This window comes from Paroedura picta, chromosome 15, assembly GCF_049243985.1.
Source record: "Paroedura picta isolate Pp20150507F chromosome 15, Ppicta_v3.0, whole genome shotgun sequence".
Taxonomy (NCBI): Eukaryota; Metazoa; Chordata; class Lepidosauria; order Squamata; family Gekkonidae; genus Paroedura; species Paroedura picta.
Window position 1 is genome coordinate 11,308,688 of NC_135383.1, and position 21,551 is coordinate 11,330,238.

At 49.1% G+C, this 21,551-nt stretch overlaps 2 protein-coding genes across 2 annotated transcripts; one reads left to right on the top strand and one right to left on the bottom strand.

The window, feature by feature from the left end:
• Window positions 1–1,260: 1,260 nt before the first annotated feature.
• On the bottom strand, window positions 1,261–3,112 carry NUPR2 (nuclear protein 2, transcriptional regulator). The gene is made up of 2 exons (XM_077311511.1): window positions 2,684–3,112; window positions 1,261–1,435 (listed from the first exon to the last, which is right to left on the bottom strand). Exons 1-2 carry the CDS (start codon window positions 3,095–3,097, stop codon window positions 1,403–1,405), a joined length of 447 nt encoding a protein of 148 aa, XP_077167626.1. The 5' UTR covers window positions 3,098–3,112; the 3' UTR covers window positions 1,261–1,402.
• A 3,374-nt stretch (window positions 3,113–6,486) lies between these two features.
• VKORC1L1 (vitamin K epoxide reductase complex subunit 1L1) lies at window positions 6,487–20,629 on the top strand. The gene is made up of 3 exons (XM_077311077.1): window positions 6,487–6,817; window positions 12,617–12,726; window positions 15,102–20,629. The coding sequence occupies exons 1-3, from the start codon at window positions 6,624–6,626 to the stop codon at window positions 15,326–15,328; spliced, it is 531 nt and encodes a 176-aa protein (XP_077167192.1). The 5' UTR covers window positions 6,487–6,623; the 3' UTR covers window positions 15,329–20,629.
• Window positions 20,630–21,551: the final 922 nt, after the last annotated feature.

Genomic DNA, 21,551 nt, shown 5'->3' on the forward strand with positions numbered 1-21,551 from the left:
TCTTGAACACAGCATGGAGATACAGGCAGAATCAAGGTGGCAAGCCGTCAGATTTTAGGAATATTCATGCAGAAAGAAGAATACCTCCCCCATCAGAATGCAGGGTGACAAATTAAAAACATGAATAAGGCAGTGCTGGTAGCACTAAGAAGATGGATTTCAATCATGCTATCTTGGCTGGTGTTATTCTTGTATGTAGTGCCTTTGCACACATGTAGCTAAATCAGTAGCAGTGGGTGGTACTAATGTCACCATGGGGCTGAGCTGGCCGATCTGCATGCTTGCCAGCTCCAGGCTGGAAATTTCCTGGATATTCTGCAGGCAGAGCCTGAGAAGAGCAGATTTTGGGTAGGGTATAATTATCAGTAAGGTATAATGCTTCAGGATCCACCTTAGTAGCCATTTTCTCTAGATGACTTGATCTCTCTCTCTTTCTCTGGGAGATCACCAGGCATCACCTGGAGGTTGGCAATCCTGACTTACCTCAACTTCTTAATTTAGTTGCTGGGGGAGGAGATGGAGATAAACAAATGAGTACTCTTGTTTCCATGCCCTGCATGTGAATTGTCTTGAACGGAGTTGGCAACAGGATGCTGGATGAACACATATGGATCTGATCCATTGAGAATTCTTAAGATCTTGGAGTGTTAAACCAACTGACTATTGCCTTCCCTTCCTCTGCCCGGAACGGACGTCCTTGTGAGGTGGGTGGGGCTGAGAGAGCTGACAGAACAGAGACTTCGCCAGAGTCACCCAGCTGGCTGCATGTGGATGAGGAGGAATCTACCCCCGTTCTCCAGATTAGAGACCACCACTCAAAGTATGTGCAGTAAAAGGAATTCTACTTGTCTATGAAAAGATCTGATTAAAGCAACTCCTGACATATTGCAGCCTTATCTATGCTAAGAGTTAATACATGTTGCAATTCTGCATTAGAATCCTTGCTTCCTTCAACAAGGAGAAACTCAAGAGTTTGGGGTTTTCTGAGAGTAAATTTCACTCTTCTAGGCTTTTAAGAATAATTTTTTGATGCAAGGATGAAAGGGGGTTTCCAAAACTCATTCAGAAATAACCTTTCAGAAGACCGGAGCACAGAACTTTAGAGTGATGTCAGAGTGTTGCATTTCAACGCATATTTTGATTTTTGTCATCTTGGGAACAGTTCCCTTTGAAAAGCTGGCTGGCAAATATTTGAGGGGGGAGGGACGAAAATGAAAATAATAAATATAAAATACAAATGGATGCAGCAAGACACTTAGATACTGGTCAGGTGTCCTGCGTTTTGGTGTTATTGAACAGACGGTTCCTGGTTTGTCCAAAGGAAACTGGGCATCTAGAGGACAAGGAGGACTTGGAAGTGTAAATCCTGCAGTGCAGCAGACCCAGGCAGAGGTTTCCTCTGTTACAGAGCAAGGTTTCCAGTAGTCCGTTGTTTCTGCAACAAACCAAAAAATACCTAGTGTGATGGCAGGCCCACAGACTACCTAGGTAGGCACTGTTAATTCTCACTGACATCACCCCTCTGGGACTCAGGTGAACCCACTCATAGTTTGCCGGACATGGAGTCTGTTTTCCCTGTACTGAGCTAGATAATGACTAGCCTTTGTGTTGTCCTCCCTAGAGATATTACCATAGGCCCAGCCTGAGTGGCAGACCTGAGTTGGGGTGTGGCAGTTCTACAACCACAGCGGTGGACTCGGGCCATAGAAGTCCACCACTGCTTGAGGGATAACTCATTGCAGCGGTAGGATGTTCTTGACTAGAAGCAGGTGGGGTTATAAAGTGGTGGGGGACAGAGCAGACAACTGGGAGCAGATTTCTTTTTTAACAGATTGTAGCATTCTATGACTAAGAAATGTGCTATTGTGCATGAGATGGAGGGAAAGAGAGAAGGGTGTGATCCTCAGCAGAGTTCCACCCCTCTAAATCCATGGAAATCAATGGTTTTAGAAGGGCATCACTTTGCACAGGGCAACATGATAGCAAAAGTCCCAAGAAGCCTGTGTAGGCAGCCAGGAAGTTTTCCTGGCAGCCTACACAAGCTCCTTGTGATTTTGACTGCTGACCGTGATTTACCGTGCATGCCTCTTTTTAAGGGTGACACTACAGCCATTCTGAATGGAGCAAGAGGATGGGGGTGGGTGGGAATATGTGCATGCTAACTGCATTTGCTGACAGGGAAAGCACTTTAATGCATGAATATCTATGTGGATCCAATCCATGTGTGTGCAGGGGGGGGGGAATAACTGGTGCAGGTGCATTTCCAGGGAGATAATGGTGGTGCATCAGGTGTGAAAGGGGGGGGGCATGCATCTATGGTGTGTGTGACCTGTCACTATGGGGAAGACTCAAAGGAGAACCAGTTATGTTGGTGGAGAGGACACCTACATCACTGCCTAATGGTAGCAGTGGGGTCAGGATAGTTGTGGTGGAAGGCACCCTAGGACAGGGGTAGTCAACCTGTGGTCGTCCAGATGTCCATGGACTCCAATTCTGATGGGAATTATAGTCCATGAACATCTGGACGACCACAGGTTGACTACCCCTGCCCTAGGAGACCCTAAACTATATCCTTCTTGGAAGAAGGGAGGGGGCCTCGCATCACTGGGCACATCTAGGCCCGGCCGCCCGAGGACCCCTCCCCGTAGCTCCTTTGGGTGCGGGACGGGGGCACCCTGCGCACCTTGGCCTTGGCCGGCCCCCGGGCTCGCGCCCCGCCGGTCCTCTGCTGCCTGCGGCGCCGCTTGGCCTGGCTGGCGCGGATCTTGCTGGTGATCTTGCGCTCGTGGCCGGCGGGGACGGGCCAGTTGGTGAGCTTCTCCCGCTCGCGGCGGCTGCGGCCCTTCCCGCCCGAGCCGGGGCCCCGGGGCCCTCCGCGGGATGCCGCCTCCCGCAGCTCGTCCGCCCGCTCCGCGTCCACGTCCGAGGCCAAGGACGAAGCCGACTCCTCCGCGGCCACCGGCGGGGCCTCCGCGGCTTTGGGCGCCACCCGCGTCCGGCTCCTGCCGCGCCCCATGCCCGCGCCTGGCCGCCGCCCCTCGCCCGCAATGGCCCGCCGCTCCGGTCCCAGCGCCCGCGAGGCCGCCGCCGGCGTCATAGAGGCCCGGGGTTGCCCTGGCAACGCGGGCCTGGCGGCCGCGTTGCTCCTCCCTCCACTGACTAAATCTGGTTATGGTTTATTATTATGTCATATGACGTTGCGAGCCGCTCCCAGCACCGAAAGGAAGGGCAGGTTAGCTCTGCTTGCTAGATGGGGCTATTGCATTTTGAAGGCAGGATATCAAAGAAGTGAATGGAAAATGAGCAAGCTGTTTTATCATAACCAGCAGGAAAATCTATAACACCGTAGTCGAAACAACAGTTCTGAAAATGACTGCCCAGCATTTCTTTATTAATTGAAACAGGCAGGGTTTCTGCTGCAGCAAAAAACAACGACTCTTTACAGATTGAACAAGACTTTGTCCCAGTAAAATCCTAGATAATCCACCATTCCACCAATTAGTTAATAGAAGTATTAAAATATTTATACCTTACTATGCTTTTGCGGCTCAAGGCAGTTTACAAACCCAAATTTAAATTGTACAAACCTACAATATCTCAAATATAACCCCCACCCCACCCCAAAATGCAGTCTAAACCATCAGGAGATTTTCTGTGCTATGGAGACACTTGTCCTAGTTTGAAACACTGGCTGCCAGTTTACTGCTAGGCCCTGCACATCTAGGCTTGTCAACCTCCAGGCAGTGGCTGGAGATCTCCCACCACTACAACTAATCTCCAGGTGACAGATCAATTCCACTGGACCAAATAGCTGCTTTGGAAGCAGTGCTCTCTCAGCCTCACCTCCCTCACAAGGGTGTCTGTTGTGGGGAGAAGAAAGGGGAGGTGACTGTAAGCCGCTTTGAGACTCCTTCGGGTAGAGAAAAGTGGCATATAAGAACCAACTCTTCTTCTTCTAGAGAATGAAGGCATGCCAGGCATCTTCCATACTAGTATTCAAACCTTGCTTTATCCAGAAGGCTTTTAGTTAAATATTATTGGCTGCGACCATCTCAGTAAACCTATACGCTATTTAATCTTGTCATGTGTTTTGGTAATCATTGAATAAGGATTGTTGCTGTCTGTATATTTTAATGCTTTTGATTATCATTTTGATTAATGCTTGCCTCCTGGAATGAGGGAAAGGCAGAATATAAATTCATAAATTAAACAAACATGATGCTGTGTGCCCCTGCTATTGCACTGGGCCATGGGAAAGGTTCATAGCTACGAAGAACTCCAAGTTTTGCACAAAGCTCCATTGAAATGAGTGACAGCTGAACATGAGTGCACATGTGCAGCTCCTATTCAATTTCAAATGGGAGTATAGAGATCTTCCTAGCTGATTATGCCCATAAATGCCAAAGCCAGAGTGCACAAAGATTTATGTACAAAGAATCCTCCATTGTATGATCCAGTGCGAGTAACATCACAAACCCTGGATAATTAAAATACACTGACAGATTCTCTTCTCTGCTGGTCAATCCTTTCTGTACACCATCGGTGATCATTAGCAGATGGTGCAGTGAGTCCATAGAATATTCACCTCCATCCTTTTCCAAAGGCCTATGGAACCGCCAAGTTGTACAAGGAGGACATTCATAAGGCAAACGATGCCATCAGAGCCGTCTTTGTTCCAAGGAACAAAAGGCACACAGGAAGAACTGTTGATGTGGAAGAGCTCCAGCAAAGCCCAGATGGAGAGACAGGAACTAGAAACTCACTGTGAGGATCCAATTAGTTAGAAATGGATGTATTTGCTCTATCACTTGGGTGAAGTTCATTGAAAGGTCTGCTCATGTTGTGCAGTCTCAGACTTCCCTCAGCACAAGGCAGAGTTCTGACCACCTTGCAGAGAGAAATATGGGGTCTTGTAGTTCTGTCTTGTTCATTGTTGCCCTGACCTTTCGCCTTCCATGTTGCTGGCATTATTTTCTAGCCCTGTTCTAACAAACTCAGGTTTCTACCCAGTCCTTGTCTGGGGTTTGTTCTGGAGAATATTTACAAGAAAAAGGAGGTCAGTACAATGGGAGACAAGACAAGAGAAGTCTGGTTTATGTGGTCTAATTTTAGTCAGAAATAAACAATGGCCAACGGAAATTATGCAGAACAGACCAGAAAAACAGAGAGTTTGGCTCAAGGGACATCTCAGGGACAAATTGCCCAGGAACATCCAGCTCTGAAACTGCAATTCTAAATTAAATCCATTGGTGGATTAAGTTCATACTGTGCAAACAAACTAGCAGTGGCTTTCCAAAGTCTCAAGCAGAGAGCCTTTTCACATCACCTTCTATCTGATTGTTTTAGCTGGGTATTATTCTGTTATTCTGCTTTTTTTTAAAGCATTGCAATACTCTCTGTTGTCTTCCCGAACAAAAAGATACCAAGCTATAGTATATTTGGGGAAAGAACAACTGAAATCCAGGGTAGAATTTGAACCCAAGGTTCCTATACTCAGTGAAAGTGGATTTACACCATCAGACACTGTGTCCCCTTTTTGTACTTCCCTTGGCTTCTGAACCCAAATATAGCCACCTAAAAGTATCTCATTATCACCCATTCTGTAAACATGGATGGGTAGGGTCTAAAAAATTACAACTCATCTCCAGACTAGAGATTGGTAACCATGGAGAAAATGGGAACTGTCTTTCACTCTACTTCACAGGGTTATGTGAGTATAAGTAGACCCTAGAGCCATAAATATAGTCCTTCAAATGGTCCTGATACAGCAGGGGTGACCAAACTGTGCCTCTCCAGATGTCAACGGACTACTATTACCATGAAGAATAAGCCAGGAAGATATAGGCTGGAGACATGTCATAGCATCTGCAAATATGGTTGTCAGGTCCCCCCTAGCCACCAGAGGGGGATGGGAAGATAGGGCTGCTAGATCCCAGTTCTCTTGAAGATTTGGGGAATGAAACCCAGAGAAAGCTGCAGTGGAGTCCAGTGGCAAAGAATCCACCATCCATTTCCTCTAGGGGAACAGATACCTGTATTAGTCTGGAGATAAGCTCCAATTCCAGGGGACCCCCAGGTCCCACCTGAAGGCTGGCATCCCTATTTGCAAAGCAGAGTGGCTCATGATAGTTGTAGTCCATGGACATCTGGAGAGCCACAGTTTGGCCACCCCTGTCATCGAGACTTTTCGCGTTTTTGAAAATCATAAAAGCCTCCAGCAGTGTAGGCGAAGCCAACAACGGGGATTCGAACCCGCGCTTTCCCCGAGCCCCTGAATGACACAAAGGAGGTGAGAACGCGTCCGAGAAGCCACGCCCCCTCCTGACGCTCCCCAGTCCCAACCCCGGCCGCGCGCTCCCTCCCGCCCCGTCAGCGTCAGTGGGCGGGGTTCTTATCCGCCTCAGCCCGCCTGGTGCGCGCTCCGTGATTGGTCGCCGGCCCGGTTTTGTCCGCGGCCTCTGGCAAAGAAGCGCCACGTTCCCAGGCGGAGGCGAAAAGACGGGGTGGGCGTGGCCTCCCGGGCGCCAGCCAATGGCCGAGGGGCGTGCGTGGCGCAGCGTCCGCACGCCGCGAGCCAGTCTTCTGCCGAGTCCGCCGGGGAGGCAGGGCAGGGCTGGGCTAAGATGGCGGCGCCCGTCCTGCTGCGAGTGTCGGTGCCGCGCTGGGAGCGGGTGGCCCGCTACGCCGTGTGCTTCGCGGGCATCGCGCTCTCGCTCTACGCCTGCCACCTGGAGCGCGAGAAGGGGCGCGACCTCCACTACCGGGCCCTCTGCGACCTCAGCGAGCGCGTCCGCTGCTCCGCCGCCATCGCCTCCAGGTCAGGCGGGCCTCCGCCTTCATGCGGGGGAAGGGGCGCCTCCCCTGCCACCAGGGTGGGCCCGGCGCTGCTCACCAGGGGGCCTCTGGGCATGTGCAAAGGGCCGCTCCTTGGCGTGGGGCAGTGCCCGTCGAGGGGGCAGAGCCTGGAGGCCCAAGGAGGAGCAGGAGGAAGTCTCTAGTGAGCCAGCCGGCCCTCGCCGGGTGACCCGAGGAGGCAGGCTCCAGCCGCTGCCCCTTAGCTGCCTCTGGGAGAAATCATGATAATAATACCCGGTGTGGGGTTAGGGCTTGTTGCATTCCTTGCAGCGGCCCTTTAAGGTAAACGAGGAGTATTCTTCCCTAGGTCGTGAGGGAGGGGCGCTAAGTGGGCCTGTGCCAGGTGTGAGGTTTGAGCCGTGGGGCCGGATTCGTGGCTTACAGCGCGAAGCTTTGAGTCGCCATTCAGTGGGCACCTTGGCTCTGGCTTGCAGGTAAGGTCGGGTAGGTTTAGCCTGAAGTGCTGGTGTGATAAGAGCTTGTGGGTTTCCCAGGGATGGCTTTTGCTGATTGAGTTAAGGTGTGTGCAGGAATGGGTTTATTCTGTGGCACTATGGTTATGGCTTTAGAATGATGAAATAACTGTGTTGGTTAGATGGGTGTGTTTGTCGGGATGACTTTGGGCCAATTTTTGCCTCGGGGAAGTAGTTTTGATTTTAAGTACTCTGGAAGTCTGAAAATGCAATTAAGAGCCAGTTAAATGAAGGGAAGGCTTTAATTACTAAGAGGAGAGTCAGTTCTGTTTAGTTCTTTGTGTCATTAGGTGAGTATAGACAGGCTGCAGTGAAGGAATAACTGCATATACTCTGTATTGTCTTTGCCCAAGCACTGAATAGATCTTTTCTCATCCTGTTGATGAATGGGTTTCTAGCCTAGATATGTTTGGGTTTGAAGATAAATTGCTGAAAGTCAGAGTAGAGGGGTTGTGTAACTGGAGTTTCTGTGTCTCAGAAAATGAGGATATGGATTTGGCATTTTCTAACAGAGAGAGGGTGTGGCTGTGAATGAGAGTATGCAGTGGAAGCAAAAGGAATGGGGTGAGGTCACTTTGACTGACAGGGGTGTAACTGTGCTTGTTAGCATTTAACCTGCCTTCTCTAGCAGGAAGAAAGTTGATTTATTTAAGATATGGTATTGGAGAAAGATTCAAGTGGGTTGGACTGAAGCAGCAGAACAAATTTAGTCTAGTGACACCTTTAAAACCATTTTTATTCAAGGTGTGAGCTTCTGTGTGCACACACACTTCCTCAGATACAAGGTCTTGAAACAATTGTATCTGAGGAAGTGTGCGTATACAGGAAAGCTCATACCTTCAGTAAAAATTTGTTGGTCTTAAAGGTGCCACTGGACTCTACATGTGTTGGAGGAGAGTGTGCATTCCACAGTAACTGTAAACCCACAGATAAGTGAGTTCAGAATCAAATCAGGACAGGAGTCACCGGAAAAGACAATAATGCTAGGAAAAGAGGAAGATCTAAAATGAGTTGGACTGACTGTAAGGGAAGCCCTGGCCCTGTAAGGTCAGCCCTGGCTTGACCTGAACAAGCTTGTTAACAGTAAGATGTTTTGGAGGATATTAATACTTAGGGATGCCATAAGTTGGAAGAGACTTGATGGTTCTTAACACACACACAAACATTCTGGTTTTGGCTGGGTATCTTACTCTGCAGGCATGATGGATCTTGTGTCTGGTAATGTTTGTCAAGCTTGACTGGATGAATGGAGGAATTTATAGAGTTTAGGTTGCAAGAAAGGAAGTGTGACACCTTGAGGCTGTGAATGGTAGACAAGTGTGTCAGCCATGAGCAAACGGAAGTTACTAAAGCAGGTACTTGTACTGTGGGTTGGAAGTGAGTCAATCAGAGGGGTGGACTTCCACTGGGCAGGTGTTTGGTGTTCAGTGAGAGGGGTGTCCTCTTTGGGAGTAAAGACCTGCAGCGATGGAATCAGGTTAAGGATGAATATGAACAAGTGCTTAAGAAATATAAAATAATCTGGTTTCTTACTCCAAAATGCAATTTGTTTTTTTCCTGCAGCAGCTGAAATAACCAAGTGGCACCGTAAAGATAAAACTTTATTGCGGCAGAGGCCGCACTATTTTCATAACCTGCCAACTTGGGTCTTGGCTCATGAGAATTTAAGGGTAAAGGTATCCCCTGTGCAAGCACCGAGTCATGTCTGACCCTTGGGGTGACGCCCTCTAGCGTTTTCTTGGCAGACTCAATACGGGGTGGTTTGCCATTCCCTTCCCCAGTCATTACCATTTTACCACCCAGCAAGCCCATTTTACCGACCTCGGAAGGATGGAAGGCTAAGTCAACCTTGAGCCGGCTGCTGGGATTGAAGCCTCATGTCAGAGCTTCAGACAGCATGTCAGCTGCCTTATCACCCTGCACCACAAGAGGCTCTGCTCATGAGAGTTTATGCCTCAGTAAATAATTTGCTTTCATGCTACAAGGCTGTCGTTTTGGCTTTTTAGAGAGAGGGGTACATTGGTTGTAAAACTGGATTCAGGACATGGAAGATTGATTCTTCTGACATACAGAAGGATCCAAAGTGGCTGTATGCTACTTCCATACCATTGGATGCTAGTTACTGGGCATGCTGTATAATTTTCTATGTGCTGAACCCCTGTGCTCCTCATCTTGATCCTATAGCAGCCTGAGTGCTCGGAACAGTTCAATGACATAGCTTCACTTCCCTTAGCCCAACCTTTTATGTATTTAGCATGACTTCCAAACAATTGGAGGCTTTGTTCAAGCCCTGAAGCTTACTAAGCATCAGAAGGTTCCCGAGAAAATCATAATTGTGTGACAATTTTACATCAGAATGTTGGCTGCCTCTAGATTTTTGAAGCTCTCCTTTATGCAACTTCTAAGGTTGATTTATTCTGGGGCTCATGTTTTTCTTTACCAGAGTAGTTGATGCTTTATTTTTTGGGCTGCACGGAATTTGGAGTAACATTTGATTCCTCCTGGGACTTGAGTGAGAGCATCGCTGTTGCTTTGTAGTCGTTCAAGTCAAAAGATGAGATCTCTCTGGCCCCTTTACTCCCTTTGCTCTCAGGAATAGCTTGGTGTTTCGTATCAGTTTCACTCAGAGCTAACTGAGCCAGTTAATACAGAGCCAGTGTGCTATAGTGCAGGGGTAGTCAACCTGTGGTCCTCCAGATGTTCATGGACTACAATTCCCATCAGCCCCTGCCAGCATTTGCTGGCAGGGGCTCATGGGAATTGTAGTCCGTGAACATCTGGAGGACCACACGTTGACTACCCTTGCTATAGGGGTTGGAGCACCAGACTGTCATCAGGGAGACCAGGTTCAAATCCCCAGTCTGCTGAGTGACCTTGTCAGGCTGCTGAGTCACTCTGTCAGCCTAACCTACCTCACAGGGTTGTGTTGCCAAAAAAGCAGGGAGGATGATGTGTGCCTCCCTGAGTCCTTGGGAGGAAGGCTGGGATGCAGTGTCCAAAATAAATAAGCAACGTAGCAGTTTCAAAGCTGCTTCAAAGTTTACCACTTTGCTGTACTAGGCCTCAAAATCTTTCACGCTTTATGTCTTGCTGTGCTGTTCTGCCAGCATTGCATGAACTTTGTCTGCTGCCCCTTGTTGTGGGCATGGGTGTAGGCAGCTGTGCATGTGGCTGACCCAGGGTGCAAGGTGTAGAATGGGTTGGGACTGGCGTTGAGAAGGAACTTGATATTAAGAGGCAAAGAAAGGCCGCTCCAAAGGCAGAGACTGGTTTAGACCCCAACCTGAAGATGACTGATTAAAGAGATGAGGTTTGAAGGTGAAAAGGTGCAGAGAGCTAGCACACAACTTTGCATTTGTTATGGATATGTTCTTAATGGCTGATGGAGCAGGAACTCCTGGCGGTTGGTGAACATGGGTGGGGCTTCCATCCAGAAACTGACTGAACTGCTTTATTTTAGGAAGACTGAAATGCAGGCTAAGGGATCCATACGAACAAGGCCGGAATTTGCTTGGTGGGTCTGGCAAAAGGCTCATGCCTGACCCCAGAGCTAATGATAGCCAAGTCAGCTCTGGAGGAACCACTTTCCCTGTAGTCTAAACGTGATGCTGTAGCAATCTTACCACTGTGCCCGCTTTCCAGCTTTTTCAAACTCCAAGCAAATTAGCCTGCGCTGTCCCTGCTGGAGAAGTCCCAGATTTGTGAGCACCTCAAAACTAGGAAATATGTCCCGCCCAATATCAGGTCACTTTTCAGAATGCAACAATGGCACCTTAAGTATGATCCATTTGTTGCCTTTTCAGACGGTGGAGAAGGTACCATGCTATGCAATCAAATAGCTCCCATATGGCAGATGTTCTGATATGGATAGTACAGAATGTGCCATGCTTCCTTAATTAAATTCTGGAACGACTTGATCTCTTAATAATGAACTTCGCATCCTGAAATTGCCACTTGTCAGTCTTCCCAAAGAACGTGGGTAGCTTTGTTTAATGTCGGGGTAAATCATTCTCCAACCCGCCTCTGCCCTTGCTGAACTTCCCCGTTCACCTGGAAGCAATGCTGCCTGTAGAGGCAGCTGGCTCTTTTTTTCCCCAGCGCTCAAGATAAAGGTGATTTCCCAAGAGATGGGGTTGCATGCACAACTAAGCGGCTGACAATCGGCTGCCTATTTTTGGCACCCACGGAACATCCTGGCAAACGGTTAGTCTCTTCCACGTTTGGAACGGTCTGTCCAATGTGGTGTGCCTATTAAACTTTGATATTTTTGAGCCACAGGAGAGATCTGATGTTTCACACATCCCGATAGAAGCATGGACAAGTTTCCTAGGTGGCTAGTGTTTGATGTACACGAAGCTGATGGAGGTCTGCAGAAAGACATAATGAGTAATGGCCACGGTTTGGTTCGAGCAGGAAAAAGGGGGCCTTCTGAGGGGCTTGCTGGTGGCAGTGGGGAATAAGGCCGCATTCATGCACAGAAATGAGTGCAGTTAAGCTAGAGAGGTGAATTCCTCCAGTCCAGTAGTGTGAGACCTGGGCCCATTCTGCACACAATGGTTAATGCGCTTTCAAAGCACTTTCAAAGTAGATTTTCCTGTTCTGCACAGGAAAATCCAGCTGCAAAAGCACATTGAAAGTGCATTATCCAACAGGAGCGGAATGAGCCCTGGGCTAGTTGAGTAAATCCCTCATTCTCCATGGTAAAGGCTTGAGAGGTTATTTTACTACAGTTTTCCTTTTAGAAAAACATGCTGTAGGACAGTGGTCCCCAACCTGCGGGCGGGCCACGGCTCCCCCCCCCCCCCGCAGTAAAAAACTTCCCAGGCCGCAAGCTTGCGGCCCGGGAAGCTTCTTACTGCGGGAGGGTGGGGAGAGGGAATCAGGGCCGGGCTGCGCATCGCACGGGTGCGGCCCGATGCGGGCGCGGCCCGATGCCCTGCCGGTCCCCAGCCTCAGAAAGGTTTTTTGTGTAAAACCATCTCCAGTAACTTGCATCCATTCAACGTATTTTCAAGGCTACATTGTTTGGAGAAGATAGTGTTTTGCTTACCCTGTTAGGTAACTGATCTCATCTTGTTTGCACAGGCTCACTACTGATGCCGCTCGCCAGGTTGACATGGAGCATTTGCTGACTTGAGCAAAACAGGGTTCTCTTCTTTGGGGTTGGGGGTAACAGAGCAGCCTGTACGGGATCATATGTAACTTTCACTCCTTGTGAGACTGATGGAAACGGGAAGCAAAAGAAGCCGATTCTTACAATGTAGACTCTTTGGTCCATTGTCTTGCAGATGGGGTCGAGGGTTCGGCCTGCTGGGCTCCATATTTGGGAAGGACAGTGCAATAAACCAGCCGAACAGTGTTTTCGGACTTGTGTTTTATATACTACAGATGCTACTTGGTAAGTTGTTATGCTTTTTCTTTACCATGCTCTTGCGGGCTTTGTGCCGAGTTAGTTTGTACATTGTCTGGGCTGCATAGGAGATGCAAAGATTGTCCTGGTGATTCATGGACCTCCGGTTCTCCCCTGCCTGTAAAAAGAGAAAGGAACCGCCTCTCTTGCAAGCTTATGAAAGTTGTCCAGCCCGCTTGTCTGTAAGAGATACTTCCTCGCCACAGGTGACCAGGCAGAAGTCTCCCTGCAGCTCATGGCACTGTGAAGGGGGGTGGACAGGGAAAGCTGGTTTATGAGCAAGGATCTGAAGGAAGAGAATGGGTGGGACTCATGAGTCTGAATTCCCAGATCTAAAGGATGTTGGAAATTCAAAAAGAGGATGGCTACTTGGGTGTCATCAACCTCCACTTTCTTATTGAAGTGAAAAGCCTCTCTATGAAGCCAGGTAACATCTCTGCACAGGCAGTTTCTTTTTCCTCGTGATCTAAAGTCCTGCACATTGATGCTTCGTTAACTAAGTCAGGGGGTTGATGCTTTCACATCTTTTTAACTGCAGGAGGAGCTAAAGGATGTTCTCTGTTGTGGCCTCATGGTACCACACAGTGATCTTCTGTGCCTGGGTGTCGAGGCTAGTAAACCCAAGCATCCTTGATGCAACTGTCTTGGTGCAGAAGTAACATCGTAAGGCTGTTGGGAGCGCCCTGCATGTTTTTGTGTTCTCCCCCCTAGGACTTGGGTCCTTCTTATAAGAACACGAGAAGAGCTCTGCTGGATCAGACCAGTGGTCCATCTGGTCCAGCATCTTGTCTCAAACAGTAGTCAACCAGTTCCTCTGGAGGGCCAACAACGGACTTAGAGGCCAAGACCTTCATAAGGACATCAGAAGAGCTCTGCTGGATCAGACTAGTGATCCATCTGGTCCGGCATCCTGTCCCCCAGAGTTGCTAACCAGTTCCTCAGGTGAACAAAAAAATGTAGAGACTGAGAACATAAGAAGAGCCCTGCTGGATCAGACCAAAGGTCCATCCAGTCCAGTATCCTGTCTTGCAAGCGGCTAACCAGTTCTTCTGGAGGGCCCACAACAGGGCATAGAGGCTGAGGCCTTCCCCTGGTTTCCCTTTGCCTCTGAGTTATGCATTAAATCCTGTACCATGGTTACTTCCATAGAGGGGAGGCCATTAATCTGCCTTACGTATGTGTTCCATGTTTTAAAAAAAAACAATTTGTGGACCATCTCTTAAAAAGAAGAGCAACCTGGAAAGTGATTGAAACATGGTTGATGCATGAACTGGATGGAAGCTTTGGCACGTTGGCTGGTTCCATAATCTATTCACCTTACAAAAAAACCCTTGGTGAGGGCAGTATATAAATATAATAATAAATAAAATAAAGTAAGGGGGGGCAGAACCCAGGAACCCCCCCCCCCAGGGCACTCTATTCATCAGGGCAGAAGGTCAGACAGTGCTGCATCTGTATGTTTTACAAAGCTTTAATAATTGGAGTCTTTTTCGTGACCCTTCATTTAAGATTTTCCTAACAGGAAAAGAAGAGCAAAAAGGAAACTAACCAATAACAAGTGAAGCAGATTCACCTTGAAGACCGGCTTTTGAAAGTCAAATCTCTTTTCACCTAGTGGTTGCCATCTATGTGGATTCCAAATAACTAGTCAATATATGCATTTTTGTCTATTAGATATTGCAAATAATAACAACTCTAGTCCTCTCCAATGGTGTGTTTGTGTGTAAATAATTATCAAGTACAAATCATTAGATACTTTTGGGGCACCTCCTCCTGTATGGTACTTCTCTGTAATCAGCAGAGCAAGTTGGGTAATCTGTTACTTTAAGCTGCAAAGACACTTCTCTGCGATTTAAAATTGCAGTTTTCAGCATTCAGAGAGGTCCTTACCACTGGTAAAGAGGGGCTAAAAAATAATCTGCCCTGTCATGGTCTGGTTTGGTTGAAACATTGACCTTTTTCGTTTGTTTGTTTTAAGGCAGCGGTCCGCAACCTTTCAGCTGCCATGGACCGCTGCTCCGGAGAGTGGGGAGAGGGTGGCCTGGGGGCCCGTGCACGCGTGGCAGCCCCAGCGCAAACACGCGTGCGCGGACTGCTGCGCACGCACGTTTGCGCCCGGCAGGGGCGCAAACACGCGTGTGCGGCAGTCTCGCTTCGGGCAGGGGAGGGAAGAAGCCGTGGCCCGGCGCCAAGGCCTTCGCAGCCCGGCACTGGGCCGCGGACCGCAGGTTGGGGACCACTGTTTTAAGGTATATTATCATAACGATGCTGGTGCCCTGATACAGCCAGAACTCTTGTGGGGAAGGTGTGGGTTTCGAGACCAAAGCGAAGTAGCAGTAACTGCTCTGTGTTCTGCTTTCCAGGAATGACGGCAAGTGCGGTAGCGGCGCTAGTCCTCATGATGTCCTCCATAGTGTCTGTAATAGGATCCTTGTACCTGGCCTACATTCTGTACTTTGTGCTGAAGGAATTCTGCATTATCTGTGTTGTCACGTACTTGCTGAACTTCATTCTCTTTATCATCAACTACAAACGACTAGTTTACTTGAACGAAGCTTGGAAACGCCAGCTCCTCCCCAAACAGGATTAAATTGCCCTGTGAACTTTTGGCTGACGGCATCCGAAGACCCAACTTCAACTTGAGTTTGTTTCACAGTAAAAGCGAAACCTTTTTTTTAAAAAAAAGATTCTCATCGGACGCTTTCCCCAAGAATCGTAACCGGCTTAATTCCAACCAACGAAGATTCCAACCCCCCTAAATATCCTCCGTGCTTCAAGTCGGTATGGTGGGGAGCAACCGAGGGATTTCTCATCCGGTCAAAGATGAGCTTTAACTCTGCTTCGATGGGGTTTCTTCGCTGCAGATTCCTTACTCTGTCCTGTCTTCCCCATTCCTCCCCCTCCCCCAATATTTAAAGTTGGAAACACGTGCTAGGAAGTACCGTACGCGGGCATAAATTCAGTTTTGGGGGTCTGACGGAAGACGTGATCATGATAACTTTATTCTAGACTTTAGAGGTACCATACAGAGATGTTGCCGTGTTTACATTGTGTGTGTGTCTGTCTGTAGCCGACGGGGTTTGGGGGGCATAGGTGCCGCTAGGGCACTCGCTCTGTGAAAGTGTTCGTAACGCTAGAAAGCAGCTCTTTTGCAAGAGCAGGAGCCCCATCACGGCTCGTCAGCTGGTTTCGTTTAGAAGCATAGCGACCTTGAAGAATCATTTGTCCTTTCGCTGAGAGAGTTGTTGGAACAAGTGTTTGTGTTTTTGTTTTTTTTAAAGGCAGGGTGAAACCAGCCCATCTCTGTGGAAGACTCACGATGAGCTGAGATTCCCCCGTTTTTGTATGCGTCACCCATGCATGTGTATCCGTGACGAGACCTAAATTGATGCTGACGGTTGGATGTGTTCCACAACTGATGGAACAGTTACAGGTGGCTTGCATAATTTGCAAAGTGAAGGAATGTCTTTTGTGAGGACACTGAAGAGGGGATTTGGCCCGGCAGGGGATGTGGAATCCGTAGAGGAAGGTGCCTCTTCATTGAAGGGGAAACGTGCTCTGAGTGGAATTCAGATACCGGACTGGTTGCTTCCTTTGAACCAGTGCCACGCAGTCAGACAGTATTACTGGTTCAATAAGCTGCAACTTCTTACACTGGATCCCAGTAACTAACTGGCAAACTGATGCACTGTTCAGGCATCGCCTGGGGTGAAGTCTTCCCCTCCCAGCCCCGTTGAAACCAAGAGGGCAGCTGCCGAAGGAAGCCGAGCCCTTCGGCCCGTTTCCCTTCCGGTGGTTGGTTGAAGAATGCATCCCGAGAGGTGATGCCCAAAGATTCCGAGTGAATGTGGATCCTTGGTACATAGGAAAGAGTAGAGTGAATGCGTAAACAGTTCTCCTTGCACTGAAGTGGAGTGCGGGGCAGGGGCGGAGCTTGTGTGTCCGGCGCGTGTACGTTGGCGGTTGTTCGAGGAGAGAAGTAGGCAAACTGCTTGGGAGCAGAGTGGGGCGTTTGGGGTTCAATCACGGTTCTTGAAATGATACGTTCAAGCGATTGGCCGATCACTGCGTTCTTGTGTGTGTCTCCCCCCTGTCCCCCCCAACGCCAGTCTATGTCATCCTGAAATGTAAAACGTTTTCAAAAGTGCCTTCTGTCTTTTCAACACGAAGCAAACAAAAGCAACCAAATATCTGTGGGTGTTTGAACTTGGCAGGCAGAAGTGTTTCTCGCACGTGCGAACGCAAACAAACCTTGGCAGTATGTCAGAAGCGGCTTTAGGCCCCTCGCGGGGGGGGGGGAAACAGTGTTGTGAATGAGTTTCTCACCTAGAGGGCCCTAATTTGAGGGTAGGTGAAGAACACTGGTGCAGCCCGTCAGGCCGCTGTAGAATGCAGCTGCGGTTGCATGCAGCCGTGCCCAGACTAGGACTGACAGGGCCGGTACAGGCATCGTGGGGCTTGCAGCAGCGTGTGGTTTTGTTGCTGTGGCCGTTCACGGAGAGAGGCCGCCTGTATTGCGTAAGGGGGCATCGTGCAGTATTGTAGCAAACAGGCTGAACTCGCAGACTTTCTCCTGTGAGTTTTTGACCCAGGACTTAGCCCAGTTGGCACTGGCTTTCACGTGCAAGACTTGGCAGGGAGAGACAGTCGCAGAGGACAGTAGCAGCGATCGGCTTCGACCCCAGCTGTGGATGCTGGTGCAGAGTTCCCTTCCGGTGTGCACCAATGCTCCTGCATCCCTGCTCGCCCCCTCCAGCCCGGCTTCTGGGGTTTCTCGCAGCAACGGAGAGAAACAAGGAGGGCAGGGCGGTTGCTGGTTCCTTCACGCAGCAGCGGAAACAACACGGCTGCCTCCAAAAGGCGACCAGGTAGCCATAGCAGCTCTCTGCCAGTTCCTCTAGCAGCTTTCGCGACACAATAGCTGCTGCAGACACTGAGAGCCTCCTTGCTACACGTAGTGTTCTGCTTAGAAATCTCAGGCAATCTATTCTGTGGGGCCGATCTCTGCAGGGCTGGCTGTTCTGACCGGGCAACCGAACCCATCTCCTGGGGGCACTAAAAAAAGCATGTATTCTAATAGCTGGGAGTGGGCCTCTACGACCTTGGAGCACACCTGTAGAGTCCCAAGGGGGCAGCCGCACAATCTCGGGCCAGCTCCGGCTCGATCTTAACCACGCTCTGCTCTCCCATTGTACCGATGCCAAAATGTGAATTCGGCAAGTTGTCTTACTGGCAGCGTTGGCTTGTCCTCTCGCCTTTGTCCTGTCAGGACTTTGCTTGTCAAAGCCCTTCCTTTAGAAAAACAACAACCCCGTCCCCCCCCCCCCCCGAAATTCCTTCCTTGTGAATCTCTGTATGAAATCTCGATTTCAATGTACTGTACTGGGGGCGGGGGGAGAATTCAGTGTCAAGGCATTACCCGAATGCTGTTGTTATTGGCGTCTTCTGCGGAACAAGCCTCCATCCTGGAAGACCTTCCCGACAGTATTGAGATGCCTGCCAAAATTTGTCCTGTTTTTGCAAGGGACAATGGAGTGCAAGGGATGGGTAAGGGGGAGCCCTGTAAAACCAGGGACGCCGTCATTCACACTAGAACACTAAACCAGCTTTTCCGAAGCTTCTCAATTTATCTTTGCGTCGGTCAGAGTACATTTAAAGCTTTGGAATCTGAGGAGGGGTGGGTGGGTAGAACCTGGTGTTATATTTCCTTGGGGGGGGGAGCTCGAGGTTTTGCCCTCTCCTTTAGGAGAAAATGCCACTGGGTTGTTAATGTTTCCTGTTTTTTTTTTTAACTTTAAAACATTCCTTGAACCATGACAATAATTTTCTTGACATGTCGAAGGATGCAATGAAAGATGCAGATTCTGGTCTCTGCCCGATCAGACTCGTAACCCATAAGCAGTTGGCAGGTGGGGGAGGGTTGCTTCAATTCTCCAATTGCGTCCGCTCCCTGGGCTTGTGTCCGCTAATCCCAAATGGCAAGCCGGACCTTGACTGGAATTTAGTTTGTTTTCCCCAAGCCCGCCTTCTCTGTTTCTCACCTCTCTTTGAAAGATGATGAGGCGGTTAGCAAGAAAAAATCTCTCCCAATTCCTCTGCGCTTTTCAGACCAGGAGGAATTGACTTGGCAAGCAAACAACAACTATCGGGCACTAGTTCCCTCTCCAAGAAATGAAGGAGTCTCGAGTCTCGGTGATCAAGAGGCGCAGAGCAGCAGCTCCCCGATACTTTTAAGCTGTCCCCCTTGCAGAGTGATACGATTTTTGCCCAGGGGTGAGGAGGGGTGGGGTCTGTTGTCCACCTTGGCAGGAGATCAGGGCTGAAAGGACACCCACAGCCATTGCCTCTGCTTACCTCGTTTCACTTTGTGCTGCAAATTTGAGGATACCTCTGCAGGGGCCATGGTGGGGTGGGGGTTAGGGCAGGGGGTCCTTAAAGGGGGTGCTGTGCACAGTCGGCAAGCGAAAGGCCGTTCTGCCTCTGCCCCATCTCACTTGTGGGGTGAACAGGGATGCAGCGGCAGACCGTATCCTGCCATTCGCAGTAGAAAAGAGTCCCTCAGCCGACATTTGTGGCAGGGGATGAGCTCTTGAGAGTCAGTGCTAGGTTCTTCAGATATCGTGCTGTGAGCGGTAACTCACAAAAGCTCATCCCTGGCCTAGAATAGTTATAATCTTTCAAGGACCCTTGCTGTTTTGTACAGCTACAGCCAAACGTGGCTACCCATCACGATCTCTTGCAGTTTACAGTAAGCATGCTGAAGAGCCCTAGCTGCTGCTGTCTGCACCACCCGCTGCTCCTGCAACAATTTCATCTTGTGTCAGACCCATTTGGCCACCTGTGAACATTAGCTCTTTGGTGGTTAGTTAGCCATAACCTGAGCAGTTAAATGTGCAAGGGACTGGACTGCCAGAGGCCACGTACTGTAGTATTCTCCCTCCTCCTGTGAATCATAGGCTTTGGTGACCCGAAGGCTGATGAGCTGCTAATCACTGGGGTGGAGTTAAGTGGGGTGTATGTGAAGCTGTCCCTTTTCCTAGGAGGAAGCCCCCCATGTGCCTGGCAAGCCCTTAAAATCTTCTGGATAACTTGAATCCGTCAGGCTGAAAGTCAGGTGGTCCTGCCCTAGGAGCAAGGGCTTCCAGTTGTGGACAGCTGCAGCATTTTCAACCTTAATCCAAGTCTTTCTGCCAAGCTTCCCAAATGCTCCAGGGCTTATGTGATGGGTGAAGAGGCCTTGCTTTGGCAGGAGACGGGGAAGCCGGCCAAGAGCAGTTTACAGGGATAGAAGGGAAATTGCCCTGTAAGAAAGACGCACAAAGGGGTAGCCACGCCTCAAATTGTACCCCAGCATGAGACACATTTCTGCCCCACCCTACCCCACCCCAAAGATGCTCAGTTATTTTGCTGCTCAGTTTTGGTGCATCTTCGATCCCGGAGTTCAGGGTGGGGGAAGTCAGGTGTCACGATGGCTCCTGATCTGCATGGAGACGGTTGAAGTTCAAACCAGATAAAACTTTGCTTGGGTTCTTGCCAACGTCATTTAACCTAGCAAAATTAACCGGCTGCAGGTGAAAATATTCCGTTACCATTTGGTTTTGGGCTTTTAAAAAAAAAAAAAGTCTGTATTAAGCATGGTCTAAGTATTCGGTGTGTGTGTGTTCTGTCTCGTACGTTCCACCTGACAAAATTTTTTTATCACATGCTTCAAACTCCAAACTGCGTCTCTGTCCAGCGGAGTTGTTCCATTTTTACGTTCCATGTGAGACTACAGAGGTCTGAGGTCTAGAATACAGTTTTGCTAACGGGGAATTAAAAAAAATGTAAATAATGTAAGAATGTTTATTTGTTGCACATAACTTTTTTGGTATAAAAATAAATGTAGAAATTACCCACGGGATGTCTTTTTTGCAGCGTTTTCGTTAACACAACTGTGGCGCTGGGCCATTACCTTTCCCAAAATGTCTTCAGTGAGGCTCCTTGAGGAGATCCCTTGTCTGCTGAACAGCTTTTTGAAAGAAAACAAAAAAACCCAAGCCTAATTCACACTTCATCTTTTCATTCGCAGCCAAACCTGTCCACTCCAGGCAGAGAGCCAGTGTGGTGGAACGAGTACAGTGCTACACTGGAGACCTAGACTTCTGGGTGACCTTGGGCCAGTCACACACTGTCAGCTTAATCTACCTCAGAGGGTTGTTATGAGGATAACCTGGAGGAGAGAGGACAATACGAACCATCTATGGCGGCAGCCTTTCTCAACTTTTTAACGGTTGAGAACCTCCTAGAGCACAGGGGTGTAGTCAACCTGTGGTCCTCCAGATGTCTATGGACTACAATTCCCATGAGCCCCTGCCAGCAAACTCTGGCAGGGGCTCATGGGAATTGTAGTCCATAGACATCTGGAGGACCACAGGTTGACTACCCCTGTCCTAGAGCATTTTCCAGGCTTTGAGAGACCTCAGAAGTGACACAGTGGTGCAGGATAGGGTTGGGAAGTAGAGCCGTAGACACGCCCACCCGGGGCCCCTTCCTCTTCCCATACCATCCAGGGCCATCATTGGCCATGGGGGGAGGCATGGGTCACCAACCCTATAAGGTCATATCACCCAATAAATGTTTAAAAGTCTATAAAATATGAATTAGCTCCCACTCATTTGGGGAACCCCTCCAAGGCCATCAAGACACCCCAGGGGCTTACAGAACCCTGGTTGAGAGAGCCTGCTCTAGTGTCCCCAACGAGGACGAAGGGCGGGGTAGAAATGAAGGAAATAGGTGAGATGTTGTTGAATGCAAATAAACGCATCAGATTTCCA

Excerpts from the sequence above, each read along its gene's own strand:
- NUPR2 (XM_077311511.1), bottom strand. The coding sequence starts at position 3,097 with ATGACGCCGGCGGCGGCCTCGCGGGCGCTGGGACCGGAGCGGCGGGCC. Across the intron at positions 1,436-2,683 it reads GGGGGCCGGCCAAGGCCAAG|AAACAACGGACTACTGGAAA; the intron begins GTGCGCAGGGTG and ends GGTTTGTTGCAG.
- VKORC1L1 (XM_077311077.1), top strand. The coding sequence starts at position 6,624 with ATGGCGGCGCCCGTCCTGCTGCGAGTGTCGGTGCCGCGCTGGGAGCGG. Across the intron at positions 6,818-12,616 it reads TCCGCCGCCATCGCCTCCAG|ATGGGGTCGAGGGTTCGGCC; the intron begins GTCAGGCGGGCC and ends ATTGTCTTGCAG. Across the intron at positions 12,727-15,101 it reads TATACTACAGATGCTACTTG|GAATGACGGCAAGTGCGGTA; the intron begins GTAAGTTGTTAT and ends TCTGCTTTCCAG.